This window comes from Harpia harpyja, chromosome 10 (assembly GCF_026419915.1).
Source record: "Harpia harpyja isolate bHarHar1 chromosome 10, bHarHar1 primary haplotype, whole genome shotgun sequence".
In the NCBI taxonomy this organism is placed as follows: Eukaryota; Metazoa; Chordata; class Aves; order Accipitriformes; family Accipitridae; genus Harpia; species Harpia harpyja.
In genome coordinates, this window is record NC_068949.1 from 26,997,296 (window position 1) to 27,022,915 (window position 25,620).

Below are 25,620 nucleotides of genomic sequence, written 5' to 3' on the forward strand. Positions count from 1 at the left end.
TCTGGTAAAGACTTGTGGTAAAGACTTGTGGTAAAGACCATGGGGAAATGCAAACATAGGAAGTAACTTCTGTAAATTCCTGTTTTAAAATTTCAGCACCATCAGTACAGAGAACTTGCTGTGCTCTCATGCTCAGTGGTACAGTATATGCTGAACTTTCAATGAAAACAGGAAAAAAACCCACTTTTATTTGCTTTATCTTCAGTATACATTTTCATCTATATTTTGCTTTTCATTGAATTGCAAATGCCTGAAGTTATATGTTTGTCTGGGTCTTCTGCTCATGAGTTTCTCATACATACACCTAAAGTTATATTATTTTTCACTGTTATAGAAAGTGCTTCAAAGTACATGCAATACACAAATGGTTTCGATCCCTCATGGTTTAGAGCCTAAGTTACCTTCAAAGTATTGGAGAAAGAGGGACAAGGTATGCTGGGATTATGTCATGATGACGAAGTACAGATATTTCTAGCATGGAATTCAAATAAGCCATTCCAGACATGTACTAGTCAAATTTTCATTTGACAACTGTTTTGTTTATTTGGTTTGTTGGGTTTTTTTAGTATTCCAAGTTCATGCAATAACGAGCCTTTAAACCAAGATTCCAGGTCTGATTGGCAAGAGGTTCAGTACAGATATCACCTGGGGGAAATTTCATATTTGAGGAAATGCATTCTCGGTGTGTGTCTGAAGTCATGCAAACATTGCAGATGTGAGGGAGAGAGGAGTAGGCAGGACCATCATGCAGTACATTGCCTCCTTCCGTTGTCACTTTGATCATCCTCACCGCTGTAATGCTACCCTGTCAATGCTAAATGAGACTATCTCACTTGACAAGAGCAAGCATACTTTTGCTTGCAGCTGACTAGGACTCTTTCTCCCATAGTAACGTATCTGTTGTATCAAGTCTTAAGCTTCACACAAAAAAGCGGAATAATCCCCGTGGGTACAACTACAACCTTTCTTATGGGATTTGCTCGTAGGCTTCCTATAGCAACATATCCAAGCAGCAGTTAGTCTTAACCTTGCTTACTCAGAGAGCCAATAGTACATGAAACAGACTGTTATAGTATATAGTTACAATATATAGTTATAGTATAAGATATAACTCATTGAAACCACAGAGCACCATTGTCAGATGCTCAGTATTTGCCAAGCTGAATTACGTGGGATTTCTAGAACTGAGAGGGTAACTTTGGGGTACCTCAAAATGGCTAAACAGCTCAAAGAAATCAGAGACTGTATTTTGCCTCCTGCATTTGGCAGAAAAAAAGAATACTTCCTTCTCTTTGTAGCACATCCCAAAATACTTAAGATTATAATCATCAGAAAGATTGGGAATTCTTTCAGCAAAATAGATGCATGGCAAAAATTCCAGTTTTGTATTCTTTTAAGCCTCGGGTTTTGCTCTCTGGATGTGTCATGTTCTTACCACTGAAAAGAAGGGTTGCTGTTGTGTGATATCCAGAGAGCAGAGGGAGTAGTTAAGTATTAAGATTGCAGCATTTCATACTGTTTATGAAAATTATTTTCTGTTATCAAAAAGATGCAGTGTCCAAAAGTGCTGTTCCCTTTATAAGTTCACATTGTTGGAAATACTAAGGGTTCTCTCTTCTCCTGGACAAACAGCCTCTGTAAGGTCACACAACCCTCTAGACATAACATAATGACAAAGACATTTTTGGATGATGATGCGTAAGTGTTCGTTATGTACTCGCTACATTATTTGCACTTTCTCTGTTCCCTTCAGTATCCTGAGAAGTTTATTAGTAATACAGGATAGAAGATTATAAGCATTAAAATGTTATATAGTGGCCATAAGAAGTCCATACAGATCTCTGCTGAATGAGACCTGCTTATCTCATCATGCTTGTTTTTTTCAGTGTGACTGCTGTGAGACTACATGGCAATGTTTTATATATAACTGTTCTTTTAGCAACATGTAGCTGTTTTGTTCTATGGTTTAGGATCCTGAAAGGTTTGATTCTATTCCTCTGAAATCTGCTTGAAAGAATCACCTATTTTGTAGAAACCTGTTTATATTCCTTGCCAGGTTTTTGCATGCAAGTAACAATTAACTGATGTGGTTGCGAAGGACCAGTGCTCCCTTTTATTAAGGGGCTGCTTAATGTTCTGCTCTCTCAATTTGGTGAAAATTGTTCAAGCTTCTTAAAAATGTAATAATAAAATTTCACTATGGTTTTTTAAACTGCATTCTTTAATATTCTGTTTCTACAAAGTTGAAAACTATTTAAAAATAACACATGATTCTAGAGAAAAAGTAAATGGTTCACTTTTGAAATAACATGGCAATATTTTAATAAGAAAAGTCTGAAACTCTGAAACTCAAATACATGACACCTATGCAAAAGGAATCATACCTGTTCCTAATATGAACAGAGGAATGAATAAAATGAAACAGAATATAATTTTAAAAGAATGACCATATTTATTTTCTATTAAAAACAGACAGTACATCAAGGTTTAAAATATAAATATCAAAATTATTGCACGGTTAGCCAACTAGCTTTGTTTGGCAGCAATATTTTACAACATCATTGTGCAATAATATGCTCTAGCAGATTAAACTCCACAAAATCTATGATGTGTACCTTTTCTGTTTACATCATAAATCATCCTACAACAGTAAGATAGTTGTTCTGGCGTATGTATAAAACATCATACAGTAATACAATACATGCTTTATGAAAGCTGGAAAGAAGGAAAGAAGAGAGAATGTCTCTTAATGCTTCCCTTACACCTTTGACTCAAACAAATTTAGGCAACAGATATTTACCCTCCCATTTGCAGTCATTTAACATAGGCAGTTCCAAGTATACATACAAATACACATATATTAAGAGTATTTGTTATAAATAGCTATTGCTTTTACAGGCAGCTTCAAATATACAATCTTCCGCATGTCTTTGAAAAATTAATGTCCCCGTTTAGTCTATAAAAAATAAGAGTTTGTCCACAGGTAAATATCCTTAATTAGAATGCGACTCTGTGAATGTCCCGAAGAGTTTGTCCCAGTGGGTGAAGTAAGGAGCATAGTTTGATTTGAATTTGAGATGATGGAGATCATGATGTGGTGCTCCTCCATACAAACCAAAAGGCACAAGTCGGTGAGTTGACCACGGAAGGTCATATCCTGAATGGTCCTCCACTGACAACCAAATGTTTACAAGGAAGAAAATCATTTCTGTCAAAGGATGGCATCCGAGGAGCACTGGGTTGATAGCAGCAAAAAATCCCAGTGAGAGCAATTCCCATACACTGGAATACTGTGTAGTAAGAGCAAACGTTGACACATGCTTGTGATGCACCTTGTGGAAAGTCTTGTAGAGCCAAGGCACCTTGTGATGAAGCAAATGCCACAGGAAGTACTCAAAATCAAACAGAAGCAGGCAAACTCCTACTTCCAGCAGGACCTCAGGCAGCTCTGGAGCTATCACTGGTAGATTCATTGGTCTCCAGTACCAGTGGAGAAATGTCACCGGGAAGATCAAAACAACATGGTGATACGCACTTTGAATAATGCAAGGCACCATCATTCCAAGAGTTGGATAGTTCTGTGGCTGGATTTTGTATTTTCTCAAGTTTGGTAGTCCAGTGCTTAAAAAGTCCAGTGCAATATATGGAAGACAGAAAGCCATGTATGCTGTAAAAGAAAACAGCACTGGAAAAAAAGGTGACTTGATCAATGGCTCCTTTGCTGTGACAAAGTCCCAAAGAGACTGAAGGCACAACCTGTCCCGCTGTCCAGCCATCGTGTAGCTGAGCAGCACTCTGTCTGACAGGCTGCAGTTCATGCTGATTGCAGTCTGAGAGGTCTGTAAATCCCGCAAGCCTTTATCTAGCCTGCTCAAGGGAGAACTCCGCCCATCAGAAATCCTCCTTACTTAGTAATACGTAGCTTTAAAGAGGAAGTTCCCTTTCCTGTTATACAGAAGCGGTATAATGCATTACAATCTCAGAACAGAATTATCTGGCCAGAGTAATCACTGGAGCTCCACAAGAGACTTACGTGACAGGAAAAATAAGCAGAAATACAGAATTCTAACACTGGAATTCAGAGAAAGAGGGTAGGAACATTTTCCATTCCACCTAGTGCACACACTTGAAAAACTGCTGTCTCTTACTAATTTTAAATTGTGTCATCCTTTGTTATCCTTTTGCCTTTAAAAGTAAGGAAATACAACCTACCATTGATTTTTTTATGTGACTCCTACCAAAGATGTGTGCATATCTAAACCCCAGGTCTGACCTGTGGATGTTTGGTGGGTAATGGATGTGTGCAAACACACATTTTCTTAATGATCCCTTAGGTATACAACAGGCTAAGTCAAAACCTTAAGGAGACTTACACTATGCTTCCAGTCTGAATGTGATGGCTGTGACTTACACCCATCTACTTTTGAGGTCATGTTCTCCTTTGTGCTCCTGTATCTACTTGACATGGCAAAATTCACCTGACTTGACTAGATGCAAAACTGAGCCAACAACTTTTGAAGAACAAAATATCCCCCACTAGCTGGGAAGAATACAGGGTAAAATCTCATTATGCTTCCAAACAGATACTTAGTGACAAGTATTATTATCACATTAGTACAATATTCACTCCACATCTCAAAAGCATTTTGAGCAATATGATAGGGAAATCATTCTTTACACAAGTGTCAAACTAACATGCAATTAAAAGATCCGCTGGTCAGACCTATGTCCTGTAAAGGGTCTTCCTTTGACCATAGGCAAGCACATAGCAGACAGAAGCTAGCAGGCTTTACTCGCAACATTTCTAATCTGCTAAAAGTATTTCAGGGGTAAACGATGGAGGTTTTGATTTAACCACTAAGACATCACTTGTTTTGTACTTTTAGAAAAAGACAAACAAAGCTTTGAACATTTAGGGAAACAGAGCTTGCCATCAGCTTCCTATGAACTCACCTCTTTTGTAGGTACAGCATTTATTCTAATATTGGAAATGAGCTCAACTTCCTGGATGACTTTATTAGCTTGTTCAGACAATTTTAGTTCTTTGCTATTCAGAAAAGAAATCTGATGGGGGGAAATGGGAGACAGAATTTCCTTGCTTCTCAGTAATTAAGAATGACTAATTAGGAGTGACCTTTTCTGAACTATGCATGGACTTCTCCTAATACTTAAGTTTGCTTTCAGTCTCAACTGTTTTCAAGAGATTCTGCTCTTAAGGAAGTGCAGATTTTGCTCTCTCCTTAGACTTCAGGGAGTTTACGGAAACAGTAACATTATCTGTGCTATATTATTCAGGCAATCAGAAGTTCTTTCTTGGAGACAGGTATGGTACGGCCTTCAGAGGCTCTAGCCATTGCATACGCATTTTAGAAATAGATTCAGATTCTCTGCTGTTGTGAGACTGTTCTGTTGAACTCAATTCAGACTGTTGAACATAGCGAGACTAAAAGCCAGCGAGAGACACTAATTTAATGGATGAGGATCTATATCCAAGAACTTCATTTCAATCTTCTGATTGTATTTTATCCTGACCTCCATTTCACAATAAGGACGTGAAAAATGCATTTGTGACTCAATCACCGGCTGGGTCTGAAAATATTCCTGAGAGAGATGCTTTCTGTTGATTTATGTAGCTGCAATTAGAAATTAAGCCTCCGGGCTGGGATATGTGATCCTCTATTTTATTAGAATTATTCAGGGACTAGATTTATTCTACAACGTATTCCAAAGGGAGATATAGACAGAAATTGCTCAGCTGCCCTAACGACTCTCCTCCAGCTGACTAGTCCCTAACAGCCACGTGAAGCCTCCAGAAGTTTTAGAACCACTGCTGCCTGTAAGCTACGATTTAAAGAACAGGCATTTTGCCCGCCGATTAGGTCATCGAAAAATGTTCTGAAGTCCCGTAAGGAAAAATAACGGCGTTCTGCAGTCTTATTACTAGCGTGTCCCGCAACATGAAGCCCAAGGAAGGCTCGGGGCGAGCAGCCCCCCCCGCCCGCCCCCCGGAGGCTGGGGCAGCCCCGAGCCGGGCTCCGCACGCCGCGGCGCCGGCAGCGCAGCCCTCCGCGCTGCGCGCCCCATCTGCCGGCGCGCCGGGGGATGGGCTCTGCGGACAGGGCTGACCCCGGCTGGGCACCGAGTCAGGCTCCCTCGGCAAGTGAGTGTGCTCAGGGAATCGAATCCGCACGCATCAGAGAGGTCGAACCCTCATTCTCCAGAAACTGAGTTCAAGCTGCTCGGCTTAGCCACTAAAAAGCACTTATCACGTATTTCTGCTCCGCTAGAGTAGGTTTCTTTGTCAGAGCAAAGTACAACGTGAAGAAAAGACAAAGTACGGGCAAATCCTTTCTGTACTTAACTCAGCAATACAACCCCAGCTTTTTTCGCTCAACTTGTGATGCTGCCAAACTTTCCCATGTGTTACGAGACTCTAAACGGGTCTCAAAAAAATCAGGACTCCTGCTACAGAGTTTAGGTTGAAGGGCACATAGTTTGGAATGAGGCCCCGCAAAGGGTCTTAAATAGATTCCACATGAGCACAAGAAGCAAGCACCTACCCCAGGCTCCACTGTTAGGTACAAGCTCTAAGGTAAACAGCAAAACACTAAGTGGGTAGGAAAATGAGGGAAGGTTAGCAGGAGGGAACACCAGGCAGGGAAAACATACTGAAACTAACGTCACAGCAGCAGAGGCAAATCTTCTTTTTCCCTCCTCTTCTTCTCCCCCTCTGTACGGTAGGTCTATTGTACCAGCGATAAGGCGACATCCCAGCGCGTGCTGAGCCTTCTACCAGAAAAAGGGTGCTGGGGAAGAGGGTTGATAACTTGTTCAGGACAGTAGCAGGGGAGCGGGATAGTAACCAGAGCAAAGGCAGGCGGAGGCGGTCCCTTCTCGTTTTAAAAGAAAGTGTTACCATGCTGGAAAAACACAATAAATTTGAGGTCCTCGCATCCTAACTCACCTTGGTCCGAGAGCCTGAGTGCAAGGAGACACACCGGTCAGCAGTACTCATGGCAGCTCTGCGAGGCTGCGGCTCTAAGCGAGCGCTTTATGCGCCCCCCCGCGCTGGGCTGCAGCGGCCTCTCCGCAGGCAACAGCACCCCCCAGCGCAGAAACCCACGGCCCGCAGCTCCGCTCCCCGCAAACTGCCTGCCGCGGGCTGCGCCGCAACGACTCCTTTCGAAGTACGTGGTTGCTTTCTGTCAGCGTTACCGCCATCGGGAAGTACTTCTTAGGCTTTCTTAAAAGCTTCGGCGATAACCAAAGACACGCTGTTTTGCAGCGGGACAAAAGGTTGGTAGGCACAGATCTGTCTACAGGCCGTAGAGCTGTAACAGGCTGGGAGGGAAAGAGGGGGGTTGGCATACTTACATCTTTTCAACCTATAGTCTCCTTATATTTAGGTATACTGAGATTCAAGCCCAGGATCTGAATCCAAAGAAGGGGGACGAGCCTCTGCTCCTCGCATCCCAGGTAAGCAGCTTGAATGCTGAGCCCATGGGTACGCTGAGTACTTGAGGATGAAGAACACACGTTCGTCTTCAGTTCTGATGAAAAACTTTAGCCTAAACACAAAATACTTTTCTTAACAGAACTAACACATTTTCTTAATCAAAATATTTTCATAGCACCACTCCATCTCCCCAACCAAGCTTCACTGAAAACCTCTCCAACCAGCGTGGAAAGAAAGCTTAATCAAAGGTCTTTTTAATGCGTTCCTAACAATGGCTAGGGATGGAAAGCTGCCAGCAAAGTAAATTGTTAATTCTCAAGCCTTACCTTACCAGGATGAGTTTTCAAAATAGTAACCATCAGGAAAAGATCCTAAAATTCTTTCATTCAGAATTCATAATTCAGTAGTGAGAAATGGATTTGCATCCTCTATAACTACACACATTCATCATTTCTGGAGGAGTCAGAATGTGATACAGACACTTTTCAGCTCAGTATCCTCAGAAAATAAGGCTCAGGCAATCATGTTACAGGTGTGGCTACTGTCCATCCAACCTTCATAATTTTTTATTTCATGGATAATTTCAATGATTTTGTTCATATAAAGTTATTTGAAAATACGCTACCGGAGAAGAGAGGCCATTATTAGCATGCTCATGATGGGCAATGCTGCAGCAGGAGTTTATATTTTACAAGACATCAAAGAAAGAGAGAAGACATTATAAATGCTCTAATTATAGGAAAATCTTCCACCAAGAGCTGTGTTTTATTATATATAAGAAAACCTATTCAGCCATCAAGGTTTCTCTCTCATATCTTACAGATTAAAGCCAAAAATATCACTTTTCATGATATTAAAGTATTCATGTTTCCTTTTTTTTGGTACAGCACATTCACCATAAAGAGTAATTTATAGAAAACCGGTTTATTTTGTTCCCAAGCTGACAAAACTGTTTCTCTTACAGGGCCCAAGGGAGTAGGAGCTCTTTTACCACGACATCCTATGCTGAGGCACTTCTATGTTGAGTTGATGTGTAAACTTTTGTCAGTGTAATCACTAGCTGCAGAATCACTAAATAGTGTAAAAATGCTCTGCATTGAGCTAGTACATCATTCAGTACGCACCACTAACATAGACACACTCTACCATCCTTAGGCCTTCTGCATCAAATGAACCGTGTGAATATACTTGCAGATGACTATAAAAAAATCCTTTTCAACTTCCAAGCAAAACACGTGGACAAAACCACATGCCTTTGTGTCTGTGTAAGCCCTCATATGCCCGATTGTGTTGTACATCTCTAAGTCAAAGCCCTGGCTCCTGCATCCACTTCAGATGCACGCAGGTCTGTGAGTCTGGCAATCCATCAGCTGAACAGGGACTACTTTCTTCTGGCTTTCTAGCATAGTTTGATCATGTCACTAAATGCTGAGACTAAGTCAGCAGAACGTGTCTGATGCCCTCTGTTATGCTGGTACACTTTTATGTTATCCAAAGCTGACATTCAGCCAACCTTCAACATCATATACACACACACCTGTAACACAAAGATGTCTATAAAACAGGCACTAAGTATGTAAGATCTGCTTTGAAAAATGTACCATTCTTCACCGCTCATTCTTATTAGACCAACCTTCTTGCTCTTCCGCTCTGTGCTCAGGGTGTCTTATTTTGCACATTTCTTTCCACTGACACCTTTCCAAGTTTGTGTCACACAGTGCTTGTAAATTTAACAAGCCAGGGAGAGCAAGCACAGCAGCTCACAATTCCTATAGCCATCCCTGCTCCAGCGAAGCAGAGAAGCTCCATCCATAATGGCTTTTGTGTAAAGCTTCCACTATTCTGGCCTTATTTCCAGGCACACAGGAGTTCCATCAGCTGACAAAGTTGGCAACACATAGGATTTAATACACCCTCCTATCCTGACTGCACATCTACTGTATTCAGAATGTACAGAAAGGTACAGCCTGAGCATATTTATTATTGAAGATGACAAAGGTCAAAAGCTGGGTCAAATGTACCGTAGCAGAGATTAGTTCCCTGCCTTACTATGTGGTTAAATGCTATGTATGAGATTACCAGACAGTCTGTTAAGCAATCCAATTACCCAGGGTTTAAGAATGTGATACAAGAAGCTTTCCACCATGTCAGTGGTTTGAAAGGAGCCTCACCTGAAGGCTTAGAAAATGACTCTGTCTTGTGAGCAGTTCTTTACAATTGGTACCTTACTTAAAAGTCTCAGGGAAGTCCCCCAAAACAACATGAATGGCCTTTTAGTCTTAGGAAAAGCCTCTTTCAGGACAAAACTAAAATGGAAGCTCACTTGGCTATTTTACTTTCATATGAGTGGATCGAGAGCAGCCCTGTGGAGAAGGACTTGGGGGTGTTGGTTGACAAGAAACTCAACATGACCTGGCAATGTGTGTTTGCAGCCCAGAAAGCCAACCGTATCCTGGGCTGCATCAAAAGAAGCATGACCAGCAAGCAGGTCGAGGGAGGTGATTCTGCCCCTCTACTCCACTCTGGTGAGACCCCACCTGGAGCACTGTGTTCAGCTTTGGGGCCCCCAACATAAGAAGGACACGCACCTGTTGGAGTGAGCCCAGAGGAGGGCCATGAAGATGATCAAGGGGCTGGAGCACCTCTCCTATGAAGACAGGCTGAGAGAGTTGGGGTTGTTCAGCCTGGAGAAGAGAATGCTCCGGGGAGACCTTATAGCAGCCTTCCAGTACCTAAAGGGGGCCTACAAGAAAGCCGGAGAGGTACTAGTAGTGATAGGGCATGTAATGATAGGACATGAGGTAATGGCTTTAAACTGAAAGAGGGTAGATTTAGGTTAGATATTACGAAGGAATTCTTCACTGTGAGGGTGGTGAGGCACTGGAACAGGTTGCCCAGAGAGGCTGTGGATGCCCCATCCCTGGAAGTGCTCAAGGCCAGGCTGGATGGGGCTTTGAGCAACCTGGTCTAGTGGAAGGTGTCCCTGCCCATGGCAGCGGGGTTGGAACTAGATGATCTTTAAGGTTCCTTCCAACCCAAACCATTCTATGATTCTATGATTGTACTTGTTCTATGAATGAATAGCTGTAAAAAACAGACTCGGCTTTCTGGATTCTGTCCCAAAGATTCACATGTATTCATGAAACAACAAGAAGTGAAACACAACACATTGCTCCGAACTCCAAGCAAGTCTCATGTTTATTGAAGTACTCAAGTTTAATAAACATGATGCACATGGCTCTTGCTGTATCACATACCCTCACAACTGCTAAGTTACCCACTGTGGATTCCTACAGAAACTTCCTTTCAGCACAGCAAGGTGAAGCAAGTATGGTTGCTACAAATATAAAGCAGACTTAAGAGGTCCTGCTAGGAATCACAACTGAAATATCATGAACAACTTTTTCCTTAAACAAAGCCTGAGAATTCCATGAGTCTGAATTAAGAATAAAAAGCCCAAATAAACAAACCCTAATTTATGACTAATGCATATTTTTGCATCTTTTTTTACAAAAAAAGTTTGCTTCAGTTTAAAATGCACTATTTTCTATGCCATGTAGAAAAGGCTTTTACCCTGTTGGGATTACTGACAGAAATCTGGGTTGAATCCAACCATGGCACAGAAATTATCATCTGGACTGAGGCAACTGACTCTGGACATTGTTCATACATCTACATTTGGCATGGAACTTCTGTGCAATTCAGAGGAGCCAAAGTCCTCTGCATGGTCAATGGAAAGAGCAAGGCACCTATACTGCAGACAATTACAGCTCCAAAGTCAGACCCCTGAAAGAGACGTGAATTCTCTCCCCCCATTAAATGGGGTCTTAGCCCCATCTTGAAGTGGAAACTGAGACAAATGGAAACTGCCGTTAATATTGCCAGGCTTCACCAGAGTGTTGTAGTTCCTGAGCACAATGGTGGCAAGCACCACATAAGCAGCTAAGAAATAAACAGATCTTCAAAGCAGCAGATGATTAAGGGGAAAAGTCCATGCAAATTAAGTCACTCAAGCTATAGAATTAATGCTTTGGCTCTTCCCTCACCAGTAGTATACTGGGGGAGCTTGTTTTCTAGTGGTCAGTGCAAAGAAAACAAAACACGAGTACGTTACATCATTCTCCTTGAAAGCCATAACCCATTGACAAAGCTAACTGAAAGTGGTATTTCTTTTAACCGCTTCTCTTGTTCCAGGAATCTGCAAGGACAAATAACAATCCTTATCCATAGCTGGTACGTGAAACATGAAAGCCTTCAGGGACACTGTTAAATCAAGAAAAATGCAGCAATGAATCAGTGTCAAAATAGATTTCAACTGACAGTGGTGATCTTCTCTGGCTTCATGACAAATCTTCTGGACAATATTGAAAGTCACCTGATGTAGCTAGCTTGTATGTGACGGCTAAAACAATAACACAGCAAAAAAGTCACTAAGTGCTTTTTAAAGTACCAGCACCAAATGGGTCACTGCAGTACAAGGAGTACCTCTGAAAGGTACTCAGTAGTGGCAACACACCGAGAAATGGCAGTGTTTTATGCACAGTGAAATACTTACTGTTTTAACTGTCAAGCACCTGAGGTGCTGAATGGACTAACTTGTCTTTCAGACATGTCACTAAATTTAGATGCACATGACATACTCCTTTTGTGCAAAGTAACACTGCTGGTTTTTGAATGCCATGCCACTGTGTGCAAAATCAGCAGGATACAATGAGGATTTCTGCGAGAGAGAGAAATAATACTGAGAAAAACAAACCAAATATGAATCCAGTTCAGTAGTCATTGCTGGCATTTTAAAAATGCATCATAAATAAACAATGTAGCATTATTGCCAGAAAAGCATATGTTCCAAAAAGACGAATTCCTGGTGAACTAATACTCTGACATACCATGCCAGTTTAGAGATACTTCCTAATCATGTTAATTATTTCATTATACATGCGGTAAGGTGCATCAAGGCCCCAGATGAAATCCAAATGTTCCCATTCTGGAATGTTTTTGTGGTAAACCAAATTTGTGATCTGAGTGAGTAGCATAGCAACATCCTTTGGGTCTGCCAGCCAGTCCTGTCCACCAGTCCACACCGCAGTTGGTACAGTCATCTCTTTTATTTTGTAGAAAGGGGGAGTAGACTGAGGAGGGGGAAAGTGAAAACAAAAGCATTAGAAAGAACAACTCTTCAGTGTGATACTACACTGCAGTGTAACATACTAGCAAGTGCAAGAAGAATGTGTCAAGATTCTCATTTTCTCTTCCTTTTTTGGGCAGCTAGAGATGGAGATGGAGTCCTGACTCAACAGAAAATGTAACTCCAAGAGTCCTACAATATTATAGCACGCATAGCCATAAAGATGTGGTTTGAGGAGTTTACAAGAAAGTCTCAGAGAATGCATCACATTTGAGTTATTTCTAAACCCTAATCAAATACTAAAAGTGATTGCCACTCTGAAAGTACGATACTGCAAACTTTCCCAGCCACTAAAGTGGCAAAATGCTTTTAGTATTGCACACAGCAATTTAGAAACAAACATGGGTGGAGATTAAACAGGCTGAAGACAAGCGATACACATGAATTGACAGTCTATGCCTTATCATGAGAAGTGCAGTGGGATCTCATGATCTAGGCAGGCAGGACCACCCTCAAGGAACTGTGCCATCACAACTTTGTATCCAAGCATGGGCTCCATACTGACTTAGGACTACCTCAGACCTCTATAGTCCTGCCTTTTCTTTTTTTTTTTTTTTTTGAAAAAGGCAGATCTCCAGTTGGTTACTGGGCAACACTAGCAGCTCTTTAGCATGCAGCGTAAACACAGCATCCAGAGAAGTGCCCAAGGACTTTTTTTGTGACACTCAAGAATTACAACATATCCATAAAAGACATGTACCTGGTTGTAGTGAGCCATATTTGCAGCCTTGCTTCCCCAGTCATAAGCTTTGAGTTCCCCAGTCTTCACAGCCTATAAATAAATAAATATTCACACATACAAAGAAGAACTGCAAGACTTCTATTTCAGGAATAAAAAAGTATAGGTCACCTGGAGAATTGGCAAAGGCAACTGACACAAGAAACAGTGAAATGCCAAGTATTAACAAGGACAAGTGTCGCTGCTTTGCCCAGTGTCACAGAAGAGGGAAACATTAACATTCAATACCATTAGACTTTGTCCCTTAAGATTTCACAGTCTTTCATAGCAATGGTAGGAAAGATTAAGGAAAACAGTTTAGTGCATCCAAAGCCAGGATGTGCCAGCTCCATGCTTACTTCTGAAATATTTACCTTGCTGTCTAAATGTATATGAACACAGCATGGAGCTTTTTTAGAAAGTCTACTCTGTATGATTTAATTATTATTTTTCAGAAACGGAAGTCTATATAACAGGGATCTGGAAAAAAAAAGTCTTCACAAAATTATTCCCAAGCCAGCACTTGAACAGCTATGTACAGCAAAACACACTGCTTCTGAATAGATGACCAAGTCCAGTTACAAGATCACAAGTAGCACTGACCGCTGCTTCCATGGCAAATGTCTTCTTGTATTTGTCAACCTGCTGAGCAAGCTTCAGGCACAATAGCATCACAGGCATGAAATCGTGCACTGAGGTGAAATTCAAAATACACTAATAAAATAGAAAATTAAGCCAAGCAGAATAGAACAGAACAGAAAGCCTGCTGCTTTTCACTGGCTAAAAATATAACTTGTAATCAAAACTGGGTTTGCTGAAAGGGGAGCAAATAATTTTTACAGCATCTCTGAGTTAAGTTATTCCATTGTATTCTTTGTTGACCTGAAGTACTTACAGTTAGCCTATCTTCAAAGAAATAGGGGAGAGGGGTGAGCCACCATAAGTCTGCATCATCAAAGCAGCTGTAGTGAACAGCTGCCATTCTGACAATTGGCAGTTCCAGAATTTCACTTGGCCTATGTTACATATATATTTTGGCATCTTATTTCATCAATATTCTACAAACAAGCTAGAGTCACGGACATTTTATATTCTGGAAACTCTACCTGGCTCCAGTGGATCATGTTTTGTACAGATGTCCCTGCAGGGCAGTGTGTTGAATACACATCCACTCGGCTCTGCAACAAGATAATTAATATGGTTTACTCCTCACAGTGCAACAGTGCAACCGTTACTGCTTGTTGAACAACCAACAGAAAATTTTCCATTCCTCTTAAAACTGTTACAAACAAAAGTTAACTAGAGCCATATATACAGAAGAGGTGAAAGGTTCAAATGTTTTGGGGATTACTTAAAATTAACTGCAGAACTTTAAAGCCAAACTTTAAACCTGATAATGATATCCACTCAGCATTTTTTATATATTCTGAATATCTTTTAAAAAGTGCTAGTATTGTAAGAATTGGGAGCACATTAACTAATATTTAGATGGACCTCCAGAGAAACCTTGCGTTACTCTACAGCTAAACTAGTAACTGTCAATCCAAACTGATTCAGAACTTCATATACTTTGAGTTTAGAAGTACAAAATACGCAGGGAAACTTAAATCCTGGCAGAAAAAAAAATAATTAACCACCAGTAAAACCATGAAAACTGTATGTGCTGGCAAGAAAAATCAAGAAACCGCACTTTCACCTTGATATAAAATACAAAAAATGCACATTTTTTCACACAGAATGGTGAAAAAAATTAATGCTAATTGTATCTCACTCCAATAAAAAAAATCCTCAGCCTTCATCTACCTGTGGGTAAACCGATACCTGGTTCTACTTATTTCAGGGATTTAGAAACACTTTAAGAAGCATTATGAAAAAAGGCGGTCTCACGCCAGTTGCTGTTAACTAGCTTTTAGATAACAAAACAAGTCCTATGAACACGTCCTTTGGAACTAGAACCACAGATGAAGCCATCAGCAGAGTCAGAAATTGGTCCCAGCAAAAATAATTGCGCACATCCACTGAGAGACCAGAAAACTTCAACAGTTCTCTTGAAAATGGTTGAAAACTGTATCTTTATTCCTCACTTCCTTGCAAAAAGAATTAAATACTTGCACCATCATATTAATTCACTTCTTACCCACTTCTCCCAACAGATCTAAAATAATGTATTTTAGCTTTCCAGTAACACTTTAAAAGGTTAATTCTATCCATCCAAGCTGGGCAACTACATCTATACCAAGGAAAGATATTCATCCAAACTCAGTATGATGAAGGCAGCATTATTTTTTTTTCTAATTACATGTAAAGGACAATCACTACCGTGATACACAGTCAATACTGTGTTAGAATTCACAATAACTCAGCTATTAAAAGTCACCAAAACATACCATATTCAAGTTCCTCTCATTAAAACCACACAGAAGAAAGAATATGTTGCCGCAAAGGTCATCAAGTATTCTGTGTGTGCAAACATGGGTAGCAAGCCACTTCAGCAAAGAATTCTGAGGGAGGAATTGTTTCTTTCCAAACATATCCTACAAAATAACACACACATAGGACAAACATAATTGCATAGAATGACCTGGATTTAGTTTTTACACTACAACATTCTTGAGATAATTTTTTCCATTTGCACTGGTGACAGGTGTGCCATATGAAAATTATTTATCTGCTTATCAACCTCGTTTATAGTCCAACAGGAAGGTCATGGTTAGTACTTCTGCTACCAATGATGCAGTCCATTACCCCCACAAAAAGTATGTGGGAAGTGGGACCATCATTAAAGAATTCCAAACCTAATCTCAAATTCTAATCAGTTTTAAATTCAGTATTTTACAGGAGTACTACACAGCTCCTTGTCATCAGAGTTGTTTAAGGTTAAAATATTTTAGTGCTACATCTGCTAATGTTAAATGGCTTTGTACTTGCAACTTCCTCTCTTCAAACCATGTAAGAAAAACAAGCAGCATGAGCTGTGGTGGCCACTTCCTCCTGATGACTATTTTTAAAATGGCCAAGGATTTGAAAATGGCCCACTGAGCACTTCCTTAAAGAGTGACACAGCTCTTTAAAGATACAACTGACACATGGGTTTGTGGCTGTCATGTACTTCTGCACTCCAGGTCTTTTGCAAGTCACCACGAGAATCAAGTTCCTCAGCACAATCCGAACATCTGCACAGGGCACTGATCAGCTACTATCCTCATTAGGAAAAGTTCATTACACAAGGAACAGGAGACCACAATTGTTAGTATCACTTTTACGTATCTGCCTTTTGAGCAGGAAACTAACAATGCAAACAGTTGCGCATTAAATCTGTACAAGGTACCTTAGAGAAGGGTTTATCTCACAGAACAAACAGCTCTGTGTGGGAATCTCCACGGGTGGTGGAAAGAAAAGTGATCGTTAAAAATGACACATGGCAAGCAGAGCGTTCACGATGTCTGACTTCAGGCATTTAGTGCAGCCTGCCAGTCTGCCTACATTCCCTTTGATGTTAATGGTGAAAGAGAAACTCCTCCACAGGATGATTCACAGCATCTAAATAAAGCTGCTGCTCTTCACCACCCTCTGAGGGATCCTCTTCTAATACTAAATGGTTAATTGTGAAACAAATCTGTTAAAGTTCATGACGATTCAAAAGTATTCCATATAAAGCTATCATATGACTGTTCTAAAACAGGCCAACTATCTAATTAATCATGTGATTTCTGTAGCATAAATTCTAGAAACATGTAAATGGAAAAACATAATTTTATTCCATCTCTTAAGTTGTAATTGTAAAATACTACTTTAAACTGATGCAAATTGTCTCATTAGACAGCAGTAAAGCCAGAGAAGCCACTGCTTACTTCCATAGCATTATTATGGAAAAACTGGCCCAGTATTCTTCTCAAACATGGTAATCTAATCACAGCTATTAACATTCTTTGCTATGCTGTTTTCAACTAGAAAGGGGAACAACACCTGGTTTGGCTTAAAACATTTACACTCAAATACAAACCTTGAGTAGCAGGTCAGGAAACACTCCCAATTTTGCCAGAGGACTAGTGGCAAACTTGACTGTAGCTACCGGTGCCAAGGCAAAGAATATTTTGATTTTCTTAGCCAGCTGGGGCAAAGTTGAAAAAGCAATGAAAGCTGTAAATAATATGAGAATAATTAACAAACCTCACTGACACAAGTTAGATGAGAATTTTACCTGAGAATTTACCTGATTCTATAAAATCTAAGATATGTTGAGTGTTCACAAGTATTTTTAGATTAATAGTTTCATTGTTGTCTCTAGGATCAGTTTAGATATTTTAAATTAAGCTAGTTACTATGGAACACAAATTAAGAGGCAAATCAGGAGGATTTGTTTTCTTCTGAAAAACAAGTTCACGTTAACTAACCCAACACTCTTCCAGCTCTTTCTATCTGCAGGTCTAAAAGCACCTGAGCCAGGCCTTACCTACAGCAAAATATTCTGGAAGTGGGAATCTTTATTCTACATGTCTGATGATTCTAATTTTATTATGCACAGTTCATCAACTTATTTTAATAGAAACTGTACTGGTGGCTACCAGTCACTTCAATTTATCATTTCAATAGCTTCCCACTTTAAGTAAACACAGAAAGGTTAAGTCTTTTCTTTTTAATGTTGATGAATATTCCAGGAAGCAGCTAAAACCCAGAAGGAGTAGATTTCAAAAGCCCTAGTTTTTCATCATTAAACCACATATGTGGAACTTGATATCATTTCAAACACAACAAATTCTAACGAATGCATCTCTTCACATACCCATTGTGGTGCCCTGTGAATGGCCAATGTAAAATACTTGTTCCTGGCCAGTCTTCTTCAAAATAAAGTCCACTGAGGCTGGAATGTCATACTTGGCCATTTCATCAAAGCTACAAAGCAAAGATAAAAAGTCGGTTGTGTAAGTAAAGTTATCAGCATGGAACAGCTGCACAGAGCTTTACTGCATTGCAGATCAGTTGTCTGGACATAAAGAAAAGCTTCCTTTTTCCTTCACTCTGGTGATTGAGTCTTCACACCAAGCACCGGTGAAAGCAACTAACATTCTGCTCGCCACGTATGAAGGCTGTCTCAAGACGCTATACTGACCATAAAACTCCCCTTTACTGCCCCTACATATGTGACAGCACAGGTAACCAGAACAAAAGCATCTTGTACGTTCACAATGTGACTGAACTGAGATGATGGGCAAAGAGATGAAGAGAAGCCTGCTCACAAACAGCGTGTGTAGTTTCTCTAGCAAGACGAAGATACCTGAAAACCCAGAATTCTTCTTGCTTCACTGTGAAGTGTGTATGTTTCCTGGACCAGGTATTCCCTCTGCTGTTTCCCAGCCATACATCATAGCCAGCATCTGCCAGCATAAAGCCAAGGCTGTTGTAATCCAAGTTAGTGATCCAATTGCTGGCATCTGCAAGCAAACCATGCTGCAGAAACACAGCAGGCCTTGGACCTGAAAAATAAAGCACTTAACATAGCTTCCTGTTCATCGGGAATTGAATGCCCAAGAATAATTCAAGTGAGTTATTGAAAGTCTGCTTTAGATTCGCACTTTGAATATTTAATCTACTTGACTTAATCTACTCAGATTAGCAATTTGTATAATACTCATAGTGCCATGAAAACACATGTTTTCACAAAAAGCTACTTTTTATTATTAAGAATTTTAAACTAGCAACTTGTTAGTTTCCTAACTAGAGCAAAAGACTCCTTGAAGTTCAAAACAGACAGCAAATGTGCAATAAGCAAACATGAGAAAAGCAGGAGCTACAAGAAAAATGCAGGTAGCCCTTACAACTGTTTCAGGCTCACAAATACTCAGCAAAGTGGCCCAAACACAGAGACAACTAAACTACTTATGACCCTTGCCCTGTCCCTAAATCTGGGGAAGGCATTCCCATAGATGCCCTACTGAGATCTTTGTTTTCCAGTTAAGACAATGCCAAACTAGGGTGCTGAGCTGTGGAAATCTCTGCAAGTGGTGGTACTGACATTGTCTCTACGCAACATCCTTCCATTACCAAAGCTCTGGCAGAACCTGAAGAGCAGTAGCCAACAAGGGAATCTAAGTTTCAAAGGACTTTCTCCCCTTGGCTTAAATAGTTAACCACAGTCAAGACCCAGGTGGAATTTAGGAAGCCTCCCTCCTGACTTCCCCATCCTTAAAAGGGAAATGACACCTTTATGTGGAATGCAGATTAGAAAATTGAAGGTTCCTGCTTATACACAAAGAAAATAAACTAACATACAAGCCTTCAGGAGGAACATGACCTTCAGAAAATTCAAGGCCAGTCTCTGGATCATGCAGTAGCACAGGTGTTTTGGGGTGGGTTTTTTCTGCTTTAATAACTGAAATCTGATAACATGGTAACTTTAGCTCAATGCCAGAGATTACTCAGGAATTTACCTCCTCCAATGACACATCATTCTATTACAATACTAACTCACGCAATACTTCCTCCATTGATAATTTAGACTTGGATCTTTCAGCAGAAACAGCCAAATCACAACTGTTTCAGTCACCTACATGCTCCATTCCAGGTCGTGTCTATAAATGTTTGCTGTGAGTTCCAAAATCCAAATTAGCAATATTCCTCCCTCCTGGCAACCTGTATACCTGTGATGAGGAACCTTTTCAGTGCCTGCTTTTCCCATTTTATTAAAAAAACATGTTGTGGCATGCTGTGCCTGCAACCAGAGCAAATCTCCAGCAGTGCCAAACTGGCACTGGAGACAGTACAGTTCAACTCAGCTGTTTACTCCACTGCAGTAATACTTCATTGCCTTATGAACAGCATGCGGGATTTTCAAGCCTAACATTAAATTTGTTTTCAGTAATGTTCACTTTTAGCTTTGATACCTTCTTCCTGATGTCAAATATAGAAAATCCTGTGGTAGATTAGAAAGTCCTGTTTTAAATTAAGTTAGTTAATCATTTACAACTTCAAACAATTTTCATAATACCTGGAGAAGCAGCCAAGATCATTCTGATCTTTTCTATTCTTCCTGATTAATGGTGCCTCACCTGGAACACCAATTCTGATCCTTTCTATTCTTTCTGATTGATGATGCGTCCCTCTTGGCAGGAAAACAAACCATTGACCCGATACAGAGCAACTTAGCGGTCAAACTGAGGAGGGGATACCTCCCCAAACAACCACCGAAGACCACCAGAGACTCCTGCGCATGCAGAGAAGGCATTTGATGTACCATGGTTATATAATCCTATGCATATGCATTAGATAGTTTGACTATATATACTAGGTAGGAGTAGTTTAATAAATTAGATGCAATTGTTACTGTATAAAAGGGACGCAACTGATGAATCTGGTGTGCTTGATTTGTGGAAAGTCCACTGAGTATCCTGTGCAGAACAAAGCAATCTCCCTCCTGAGATTTGTCTATTGCATAGCGGGTAACAAATCCCTTTTAGGACAACGTTCCCTTTTACTAAACTCAGATCAACCATCTTCTGTTTTTTTGAAGAACAGGCTCTCCTCAAGCTGCTACTTGCATGTTTCATAACATAGGAAGGGGAAAACTGTTTATGCTTTATGCTTTAATTCTGTTCTCCTATTAGCCTCCAATTTCTGTCAGTTCCTTTTTCTCTTTACCAAGCAGTCACCAGATCTGCACATGAATTGCACAATCATATGACAAACTGACTTGGACAATAATAATTTTGTATCACCTCTGATCCTAAACACCCCAGAAGGGGAATAAGAAAGGCAGGTCCTTAAACTACACTTTCCGCTATGGAACTTTTTGTTTTCTTCACTGCACCCCCAAGAAGCTGAAGACAGACTTACTTCCATGCCCTTCTTACCCACGCTATGCAGTTGTTTTAGATTTTTAGTTAATACTAAAACCAAAAATCATTGATGTTTTGCTTTTAGGTTCTCTGGACATTTTCTCTTTTTTTTTTTTCAGCTGAAGAACTGTAGGTTTTGTTCCAAAACATCATGTGATACATAATTCCAAGGGATCCTATTCACATTATGCAGGTATTGCAAAAGAAGAGTTATGGCATATATACGCTAAGTCAGCAGCAAGACATCATTGGTATCTTTCTGAGAAAAGATACCAAGTCTATAAAAACTTAAGATCAACATGAACTTTGAAATCCTCATTCTTCTAGGAGATCATACTTCCCCAAATGTGCTCAGTAATCCTTGTTTTTAAAATTAAAGCACTTTGCAAAACATGAACTTGGGGTCGAGGGTGTGGCAAGGGGAATGTGGAGAATTCCCACAGGTCAGGAAACTTCTGTTTGCTTATGTCATCGATGAAGGATTCGACAAAATCAACAGGTACGAAGGCAGCCTGTCTTTTTCCTGTGGGCTTCTCTGGAATTCCTAAGTACAAAGACACCCACCAGGTTTGACTGGCCTTGTCCATGCACTGATCTTTACACAGCCACCTTGTAAGAGACAACGGACAGTGCAAACATCCTAACTCATACAAAACCAATAGATAAGGTCAGGAAGACTGTTGCTTGGCCTTTGGCAGAGAAGAGGGTTTTTCCACAGGTCTTGTTCACACTCAAGGCTATAGAACAATCCCTGATATATTTTGTGAGTTCTATGTTTTCACCTCTCATCCTGGTTTTTTTTCAGTCCAAAGAGTTCTGAGGCAGTCCTTAGAATATTTACAGCTTCTATGTGAACAGGCTGCTGTTGTATGCATGCAGTTGTCTGTAGGATCTTTTATAAGGGGTGGCAACAAGACATACTAAATTCAGCCATTGGTCTTCAAATACACTGTTAATTCCATACGCAGTGTACAAGGATAGCAAGTCAAAGGCTATGTGTCTCTCCTCTTCCACATACATTTGACTCTTATTTAAAGCATTCCGTCACTCAGTCCTTGCAAAAACCTTTGCCCATATCGCTCCCTTAAGTTTCAGCTTACATTCCCCCTACCTTTCCTCTCCCCCACCTCCTCACCTGTACACCCACTGCATCCCTTCCATGGTTTTATACCAGCTTTCACAGTAATTCTTACAGCTTGTAACAGTGCTCTGGTGGCATACGCCAATGCTCCTCCCAGTCCCCCATCAAATCACACCCATAAAGCCACCTGGTCTGGGCTGACTCTTGTCAACTACCTGTTACATGTCCTAATTTGCAATGTATTTTTAAATGTACTGTACTCAAGATGTTCTGAAGGGATTTTATCTTATTGCATTGTTTTACTTATTTAAGCAGTGGTGTTAAACATGACACCCCAGTAGTATGCAGTATTAGTCTGTCTTGTACCTTACTGCAAAGGGAGCTTCAGAGAGGTTAAAATTAACAAACAAATTTTTATTTTATGCAGAAATCAGGCAGTAATTATTTTGTGAACATTCTAGTGGGAACTCTTGTTGTTCAGTTATATTTCACCAAAAGAGGCATGTGAACTGTGCCTACTTCTGAAAATGGTCAGGCATTTTTAACAAACTTATTTGTTTGTTTATAAGTTTGACTGCATAGGACATTTAGTCTGCAATCTTCTTCTGGATTATTACAGGAGCAAAAGTTTTATAAATCAAAGAGAGCTTTTTCACGACTTCCCATTTTTCCAAGCAGACATAAATCTTACCTTTGCTTCTCTCACGGCCTTTTCTTCCATAAGGAATTCTGTTAACGGAAAGGATATACCCATCTTCTGTTGTCACTTCATACTCCTCACTAGGGTATCCCCTGAAGGTAATAATTTGACTCTGAAGAAAGAAAAGACACCGCCTTGGAGTCAGACTGCCAGCCTCCTCAGTTCATTAATATGTGCAAAATACTCAGGGTTCCTTCCAAAGATGGCGACATGAAGTTAAAGGATGCGGTAGGAATGTGCCATACCACCCACCTATTCGATGCACACAGGTTTTCTTACAAGACTTATCCCAGTATGGAGTCAGGGACTAGCCAGAGCACAGACCTTATCCCGGGAATCTGGGAGGACTCGCTAGCCTGTCCCCATCCACTGTCATATTAGTTACTCACACGCTGCTTACAGTGAGAAAGGAGATTGAAGTGTCGAAAGGGAGATTATGATAAGAGGGCAAAACACCGAGACACGGATTTGGGAGACAAAAATTGAAACTGCTCTCGAGGAAAGCAGTATCTTTCAGTAACAAACAAGTGAGGACAGCAAAAAGCCACTGGCACCACAGCAGCATATGGAAGAAGAGAGGAGTTCATCTCTCCTGAAGGGAAACATTTCAGATTTATATCTGAACTTAGTAAGCCGAGTTCTCTGTTATACAGAGGACACAATCGTGTTTAGGCAATGTGCTGAAATGAACCACAAACACAGCAGCCTTAAAACACTAAGGGCACACTCTTCACAGGTGCAAGCTGCTGACATTGCCACACCTCAGCTCGTTGTTTCATGTGCCACTTCTTACTCACCTTTCTCCTCAAACCTTATGTCTGTTTCAGAGCTTTTAAGTGACTTTGCTGACAAGCCAAACAAGAAAATAACAATAAAAAACCCCACACTTGTTTAACACTATGATTTCATTAATAGGTTTATCTCCCACCTCTTATGTCTTGGGCTTCATGTTATTTTCATTTGATGCAACTCCATTAGGACAGAGAACTTGCTATTTAATTGGTTTTATAACACCAACCGTGCCTTGAGAAAATGTAAAAAATGCAAGACATGACTGGCATTCTACTCTTAGGCTGCTGGGCAAGGAAGAGAAGGAGCATTCAATTAAACGTGCTATTTCTTTTAAATATATCTTTAATCATCCACAGTGACATTAACATTCCAAAATTATTTTAAGCCTAAATTCCATTCAAATGCTATTAGCTTTAGACTAAACTACTATTTTCAGTTCTCAAAATGATATTTAGATGATACTGAGGACTCAAGAACTTCTTTTCTTATAGACCTTAAGCATTTCTAGCTTGAAGTATCTTCTCGCCCATGTGAAAAAATGGCACAGTTTAGATGGGGCAGAGGAAAGAGCAACTAACACCAGTTACTAACAGCGAGTATTTCCTGGACTTGGCTATTGCAGCAGCAGGAGAATAAAGTTCAGAGAGTCAGTGCTAGATGGGGAGAAAAGCAGTTGTGGGTCAGAACACGGGAGCGTCGTGCCGGCAGCACAAGTACGCTTCATAAACATGTGCTTTCCTAGCAGTTAAGAACGAGAGCGTCCTGACTCTAGCAAAAACCACAGGTCTGGATCAGAAAACATGCGAGAGAAAGATCCGCCACAGGCAACAGGGGGCCAAAAAGGACCTGGAAGGCGGAGAAGAGAAAGACGAGGTGTAAGCAGAGGGTGTAAGCAGCAGCAGCAGCAGCAGCAGCAGCAGCAGCAGCAGCAGCAGCAGGCTGACCGCCGACCAGTGGCTGAAGCCTCCCGGGGCTCTCACCGCGGCTGCTGAGGGCGGCAGGCACCAGGCTTGCGCCCGTGGCGCCGCGAAGGGGCGGCGCGCCGCCCGGACCCGCCGGCCCGCTCCTCTCCTCGCCCCGCTACAACCCCGCGGCCGCAGCCGGTGACAGGTCTCGGGCACTTCTCCCTCACCGCCGCGCCCCGCCGCGCCACTCACGATGTTCATGTTCGTTTCGGGGTCCACATTTCTCCTCCCTCCGGCGAACGCGCCCGAGCCGGCGACGCTCTGCAGGAGGAAAGCGGCGACCACCAGGCCCCGCATCCTGGCCCCGCGGGAAGGAGGCGGGAGGTGCCGAGGCTCGTCTGCTGCCTCCGCCGGGCGCGCAGACCGCTACGGGGCCGCGTCACAGGGGCGGGGGCGGCCGCCCGGCTGACGGGGCGAGGACGCGGGCGGCCGCCGTCCTCTCAGCGGCGGCGGGGCGGCCGCCGCGGGCCGGGGGCGTTGTCCGGCCCCGAGCGGCTGAACGAGGGCGGCCGGCCCCGCCGCAGGGCGCTGCCGCGCTGCGCGCCCGGGTGTGTGCCGCACCCCTTCGCGCCTCCCCCTCCGGGTGACCGCGGCCCGGCGGAGCGGCGGGGCGGCGCGCCCTCCGCGGCGACCGACCTGCGCTCCCGGCGCGGATGAGCGCGGCGCGGCGGGAGGAGGGCGCTAGGCCGGCGGCGCGGCGCGGCTCGGCTCGGCTCAGGCCATGCGGCGCGGCCTATCGGCGGCGGCGGCGGGGGCCGCCCGGCCCGCCCCACCCCGCCGGGCCGGGAGCTCGCGGGCCGGGGGTGCGCGGCCTTGGGCTGCCTGAGCCGGCGTGATTCAGCGTTTCTCAAGTAAGACCCGGGTAGGTTTCCCCACCGCCACCACCAC

The 25,620-nt window shown here is 41.9% G+C and overlaps 2 protein-coding genes across 2 annotated transcripts; both read right to left on the reverse strand.

The window, feature by feature from the left end:
- Positions 1-2,429: 2,429 nt before the first annotated feature.
- On the reverse strand, positions 2,430-10,266 carry CH25H (cholesterol 25-hydroxylase). Its single transcript, XM_052799011.1, has 2 exons — positions 6,965-10,266; positions 2,430-3,945 (listed from the first exon to the last, which is right to left on the reverse strand). The coding sequence occupies exon 2, from the start codon at positions 3,816-3,818 to the stop codon at positions 2,994-2,996; it is 825 nt and encodes a 274-aa protein (XP_052654971.1). The 5' UTR covers positions 3,819-3,945; positions 6,965-10,266; the 3' UTR covers positions 2,430-2,993.
- A 370-nt stretch (positions 10,267-10,636) lies between these two features.
- On the reverse strand, positions 10,637-25,271 carry LOC128146962 (putative lysosomal acid lipase/cholesteryl ester hydrolase). Its single transcript, XM_052799010.1, has 9 exons — positions 24,925-25,271; positions 22,967-23,087; positions 18,638-18,836; positions 18,146-18,255; positions 17,366-17,502; positions 15,750-15,896; positions 14,469-14,540; positions 13,345-13,416; positions 10,637-12,588 (listed from the first exon to the last, which is right to left on the reverse strand). Exons 1-9 carry the CDS (start codon positions 25,027-25,029, stop codon positions 12,355-12,357), a joined length of 1,197 nt encoding a protein of 398 aa, XP_052654970.1. The 5' UTR covers positions 25,030-25,271; the 3' UTR covers positions 10,637-12,354.
- Between the last annotated feature and the right edge of the window lie 349 nt (positions 25,272-25,620).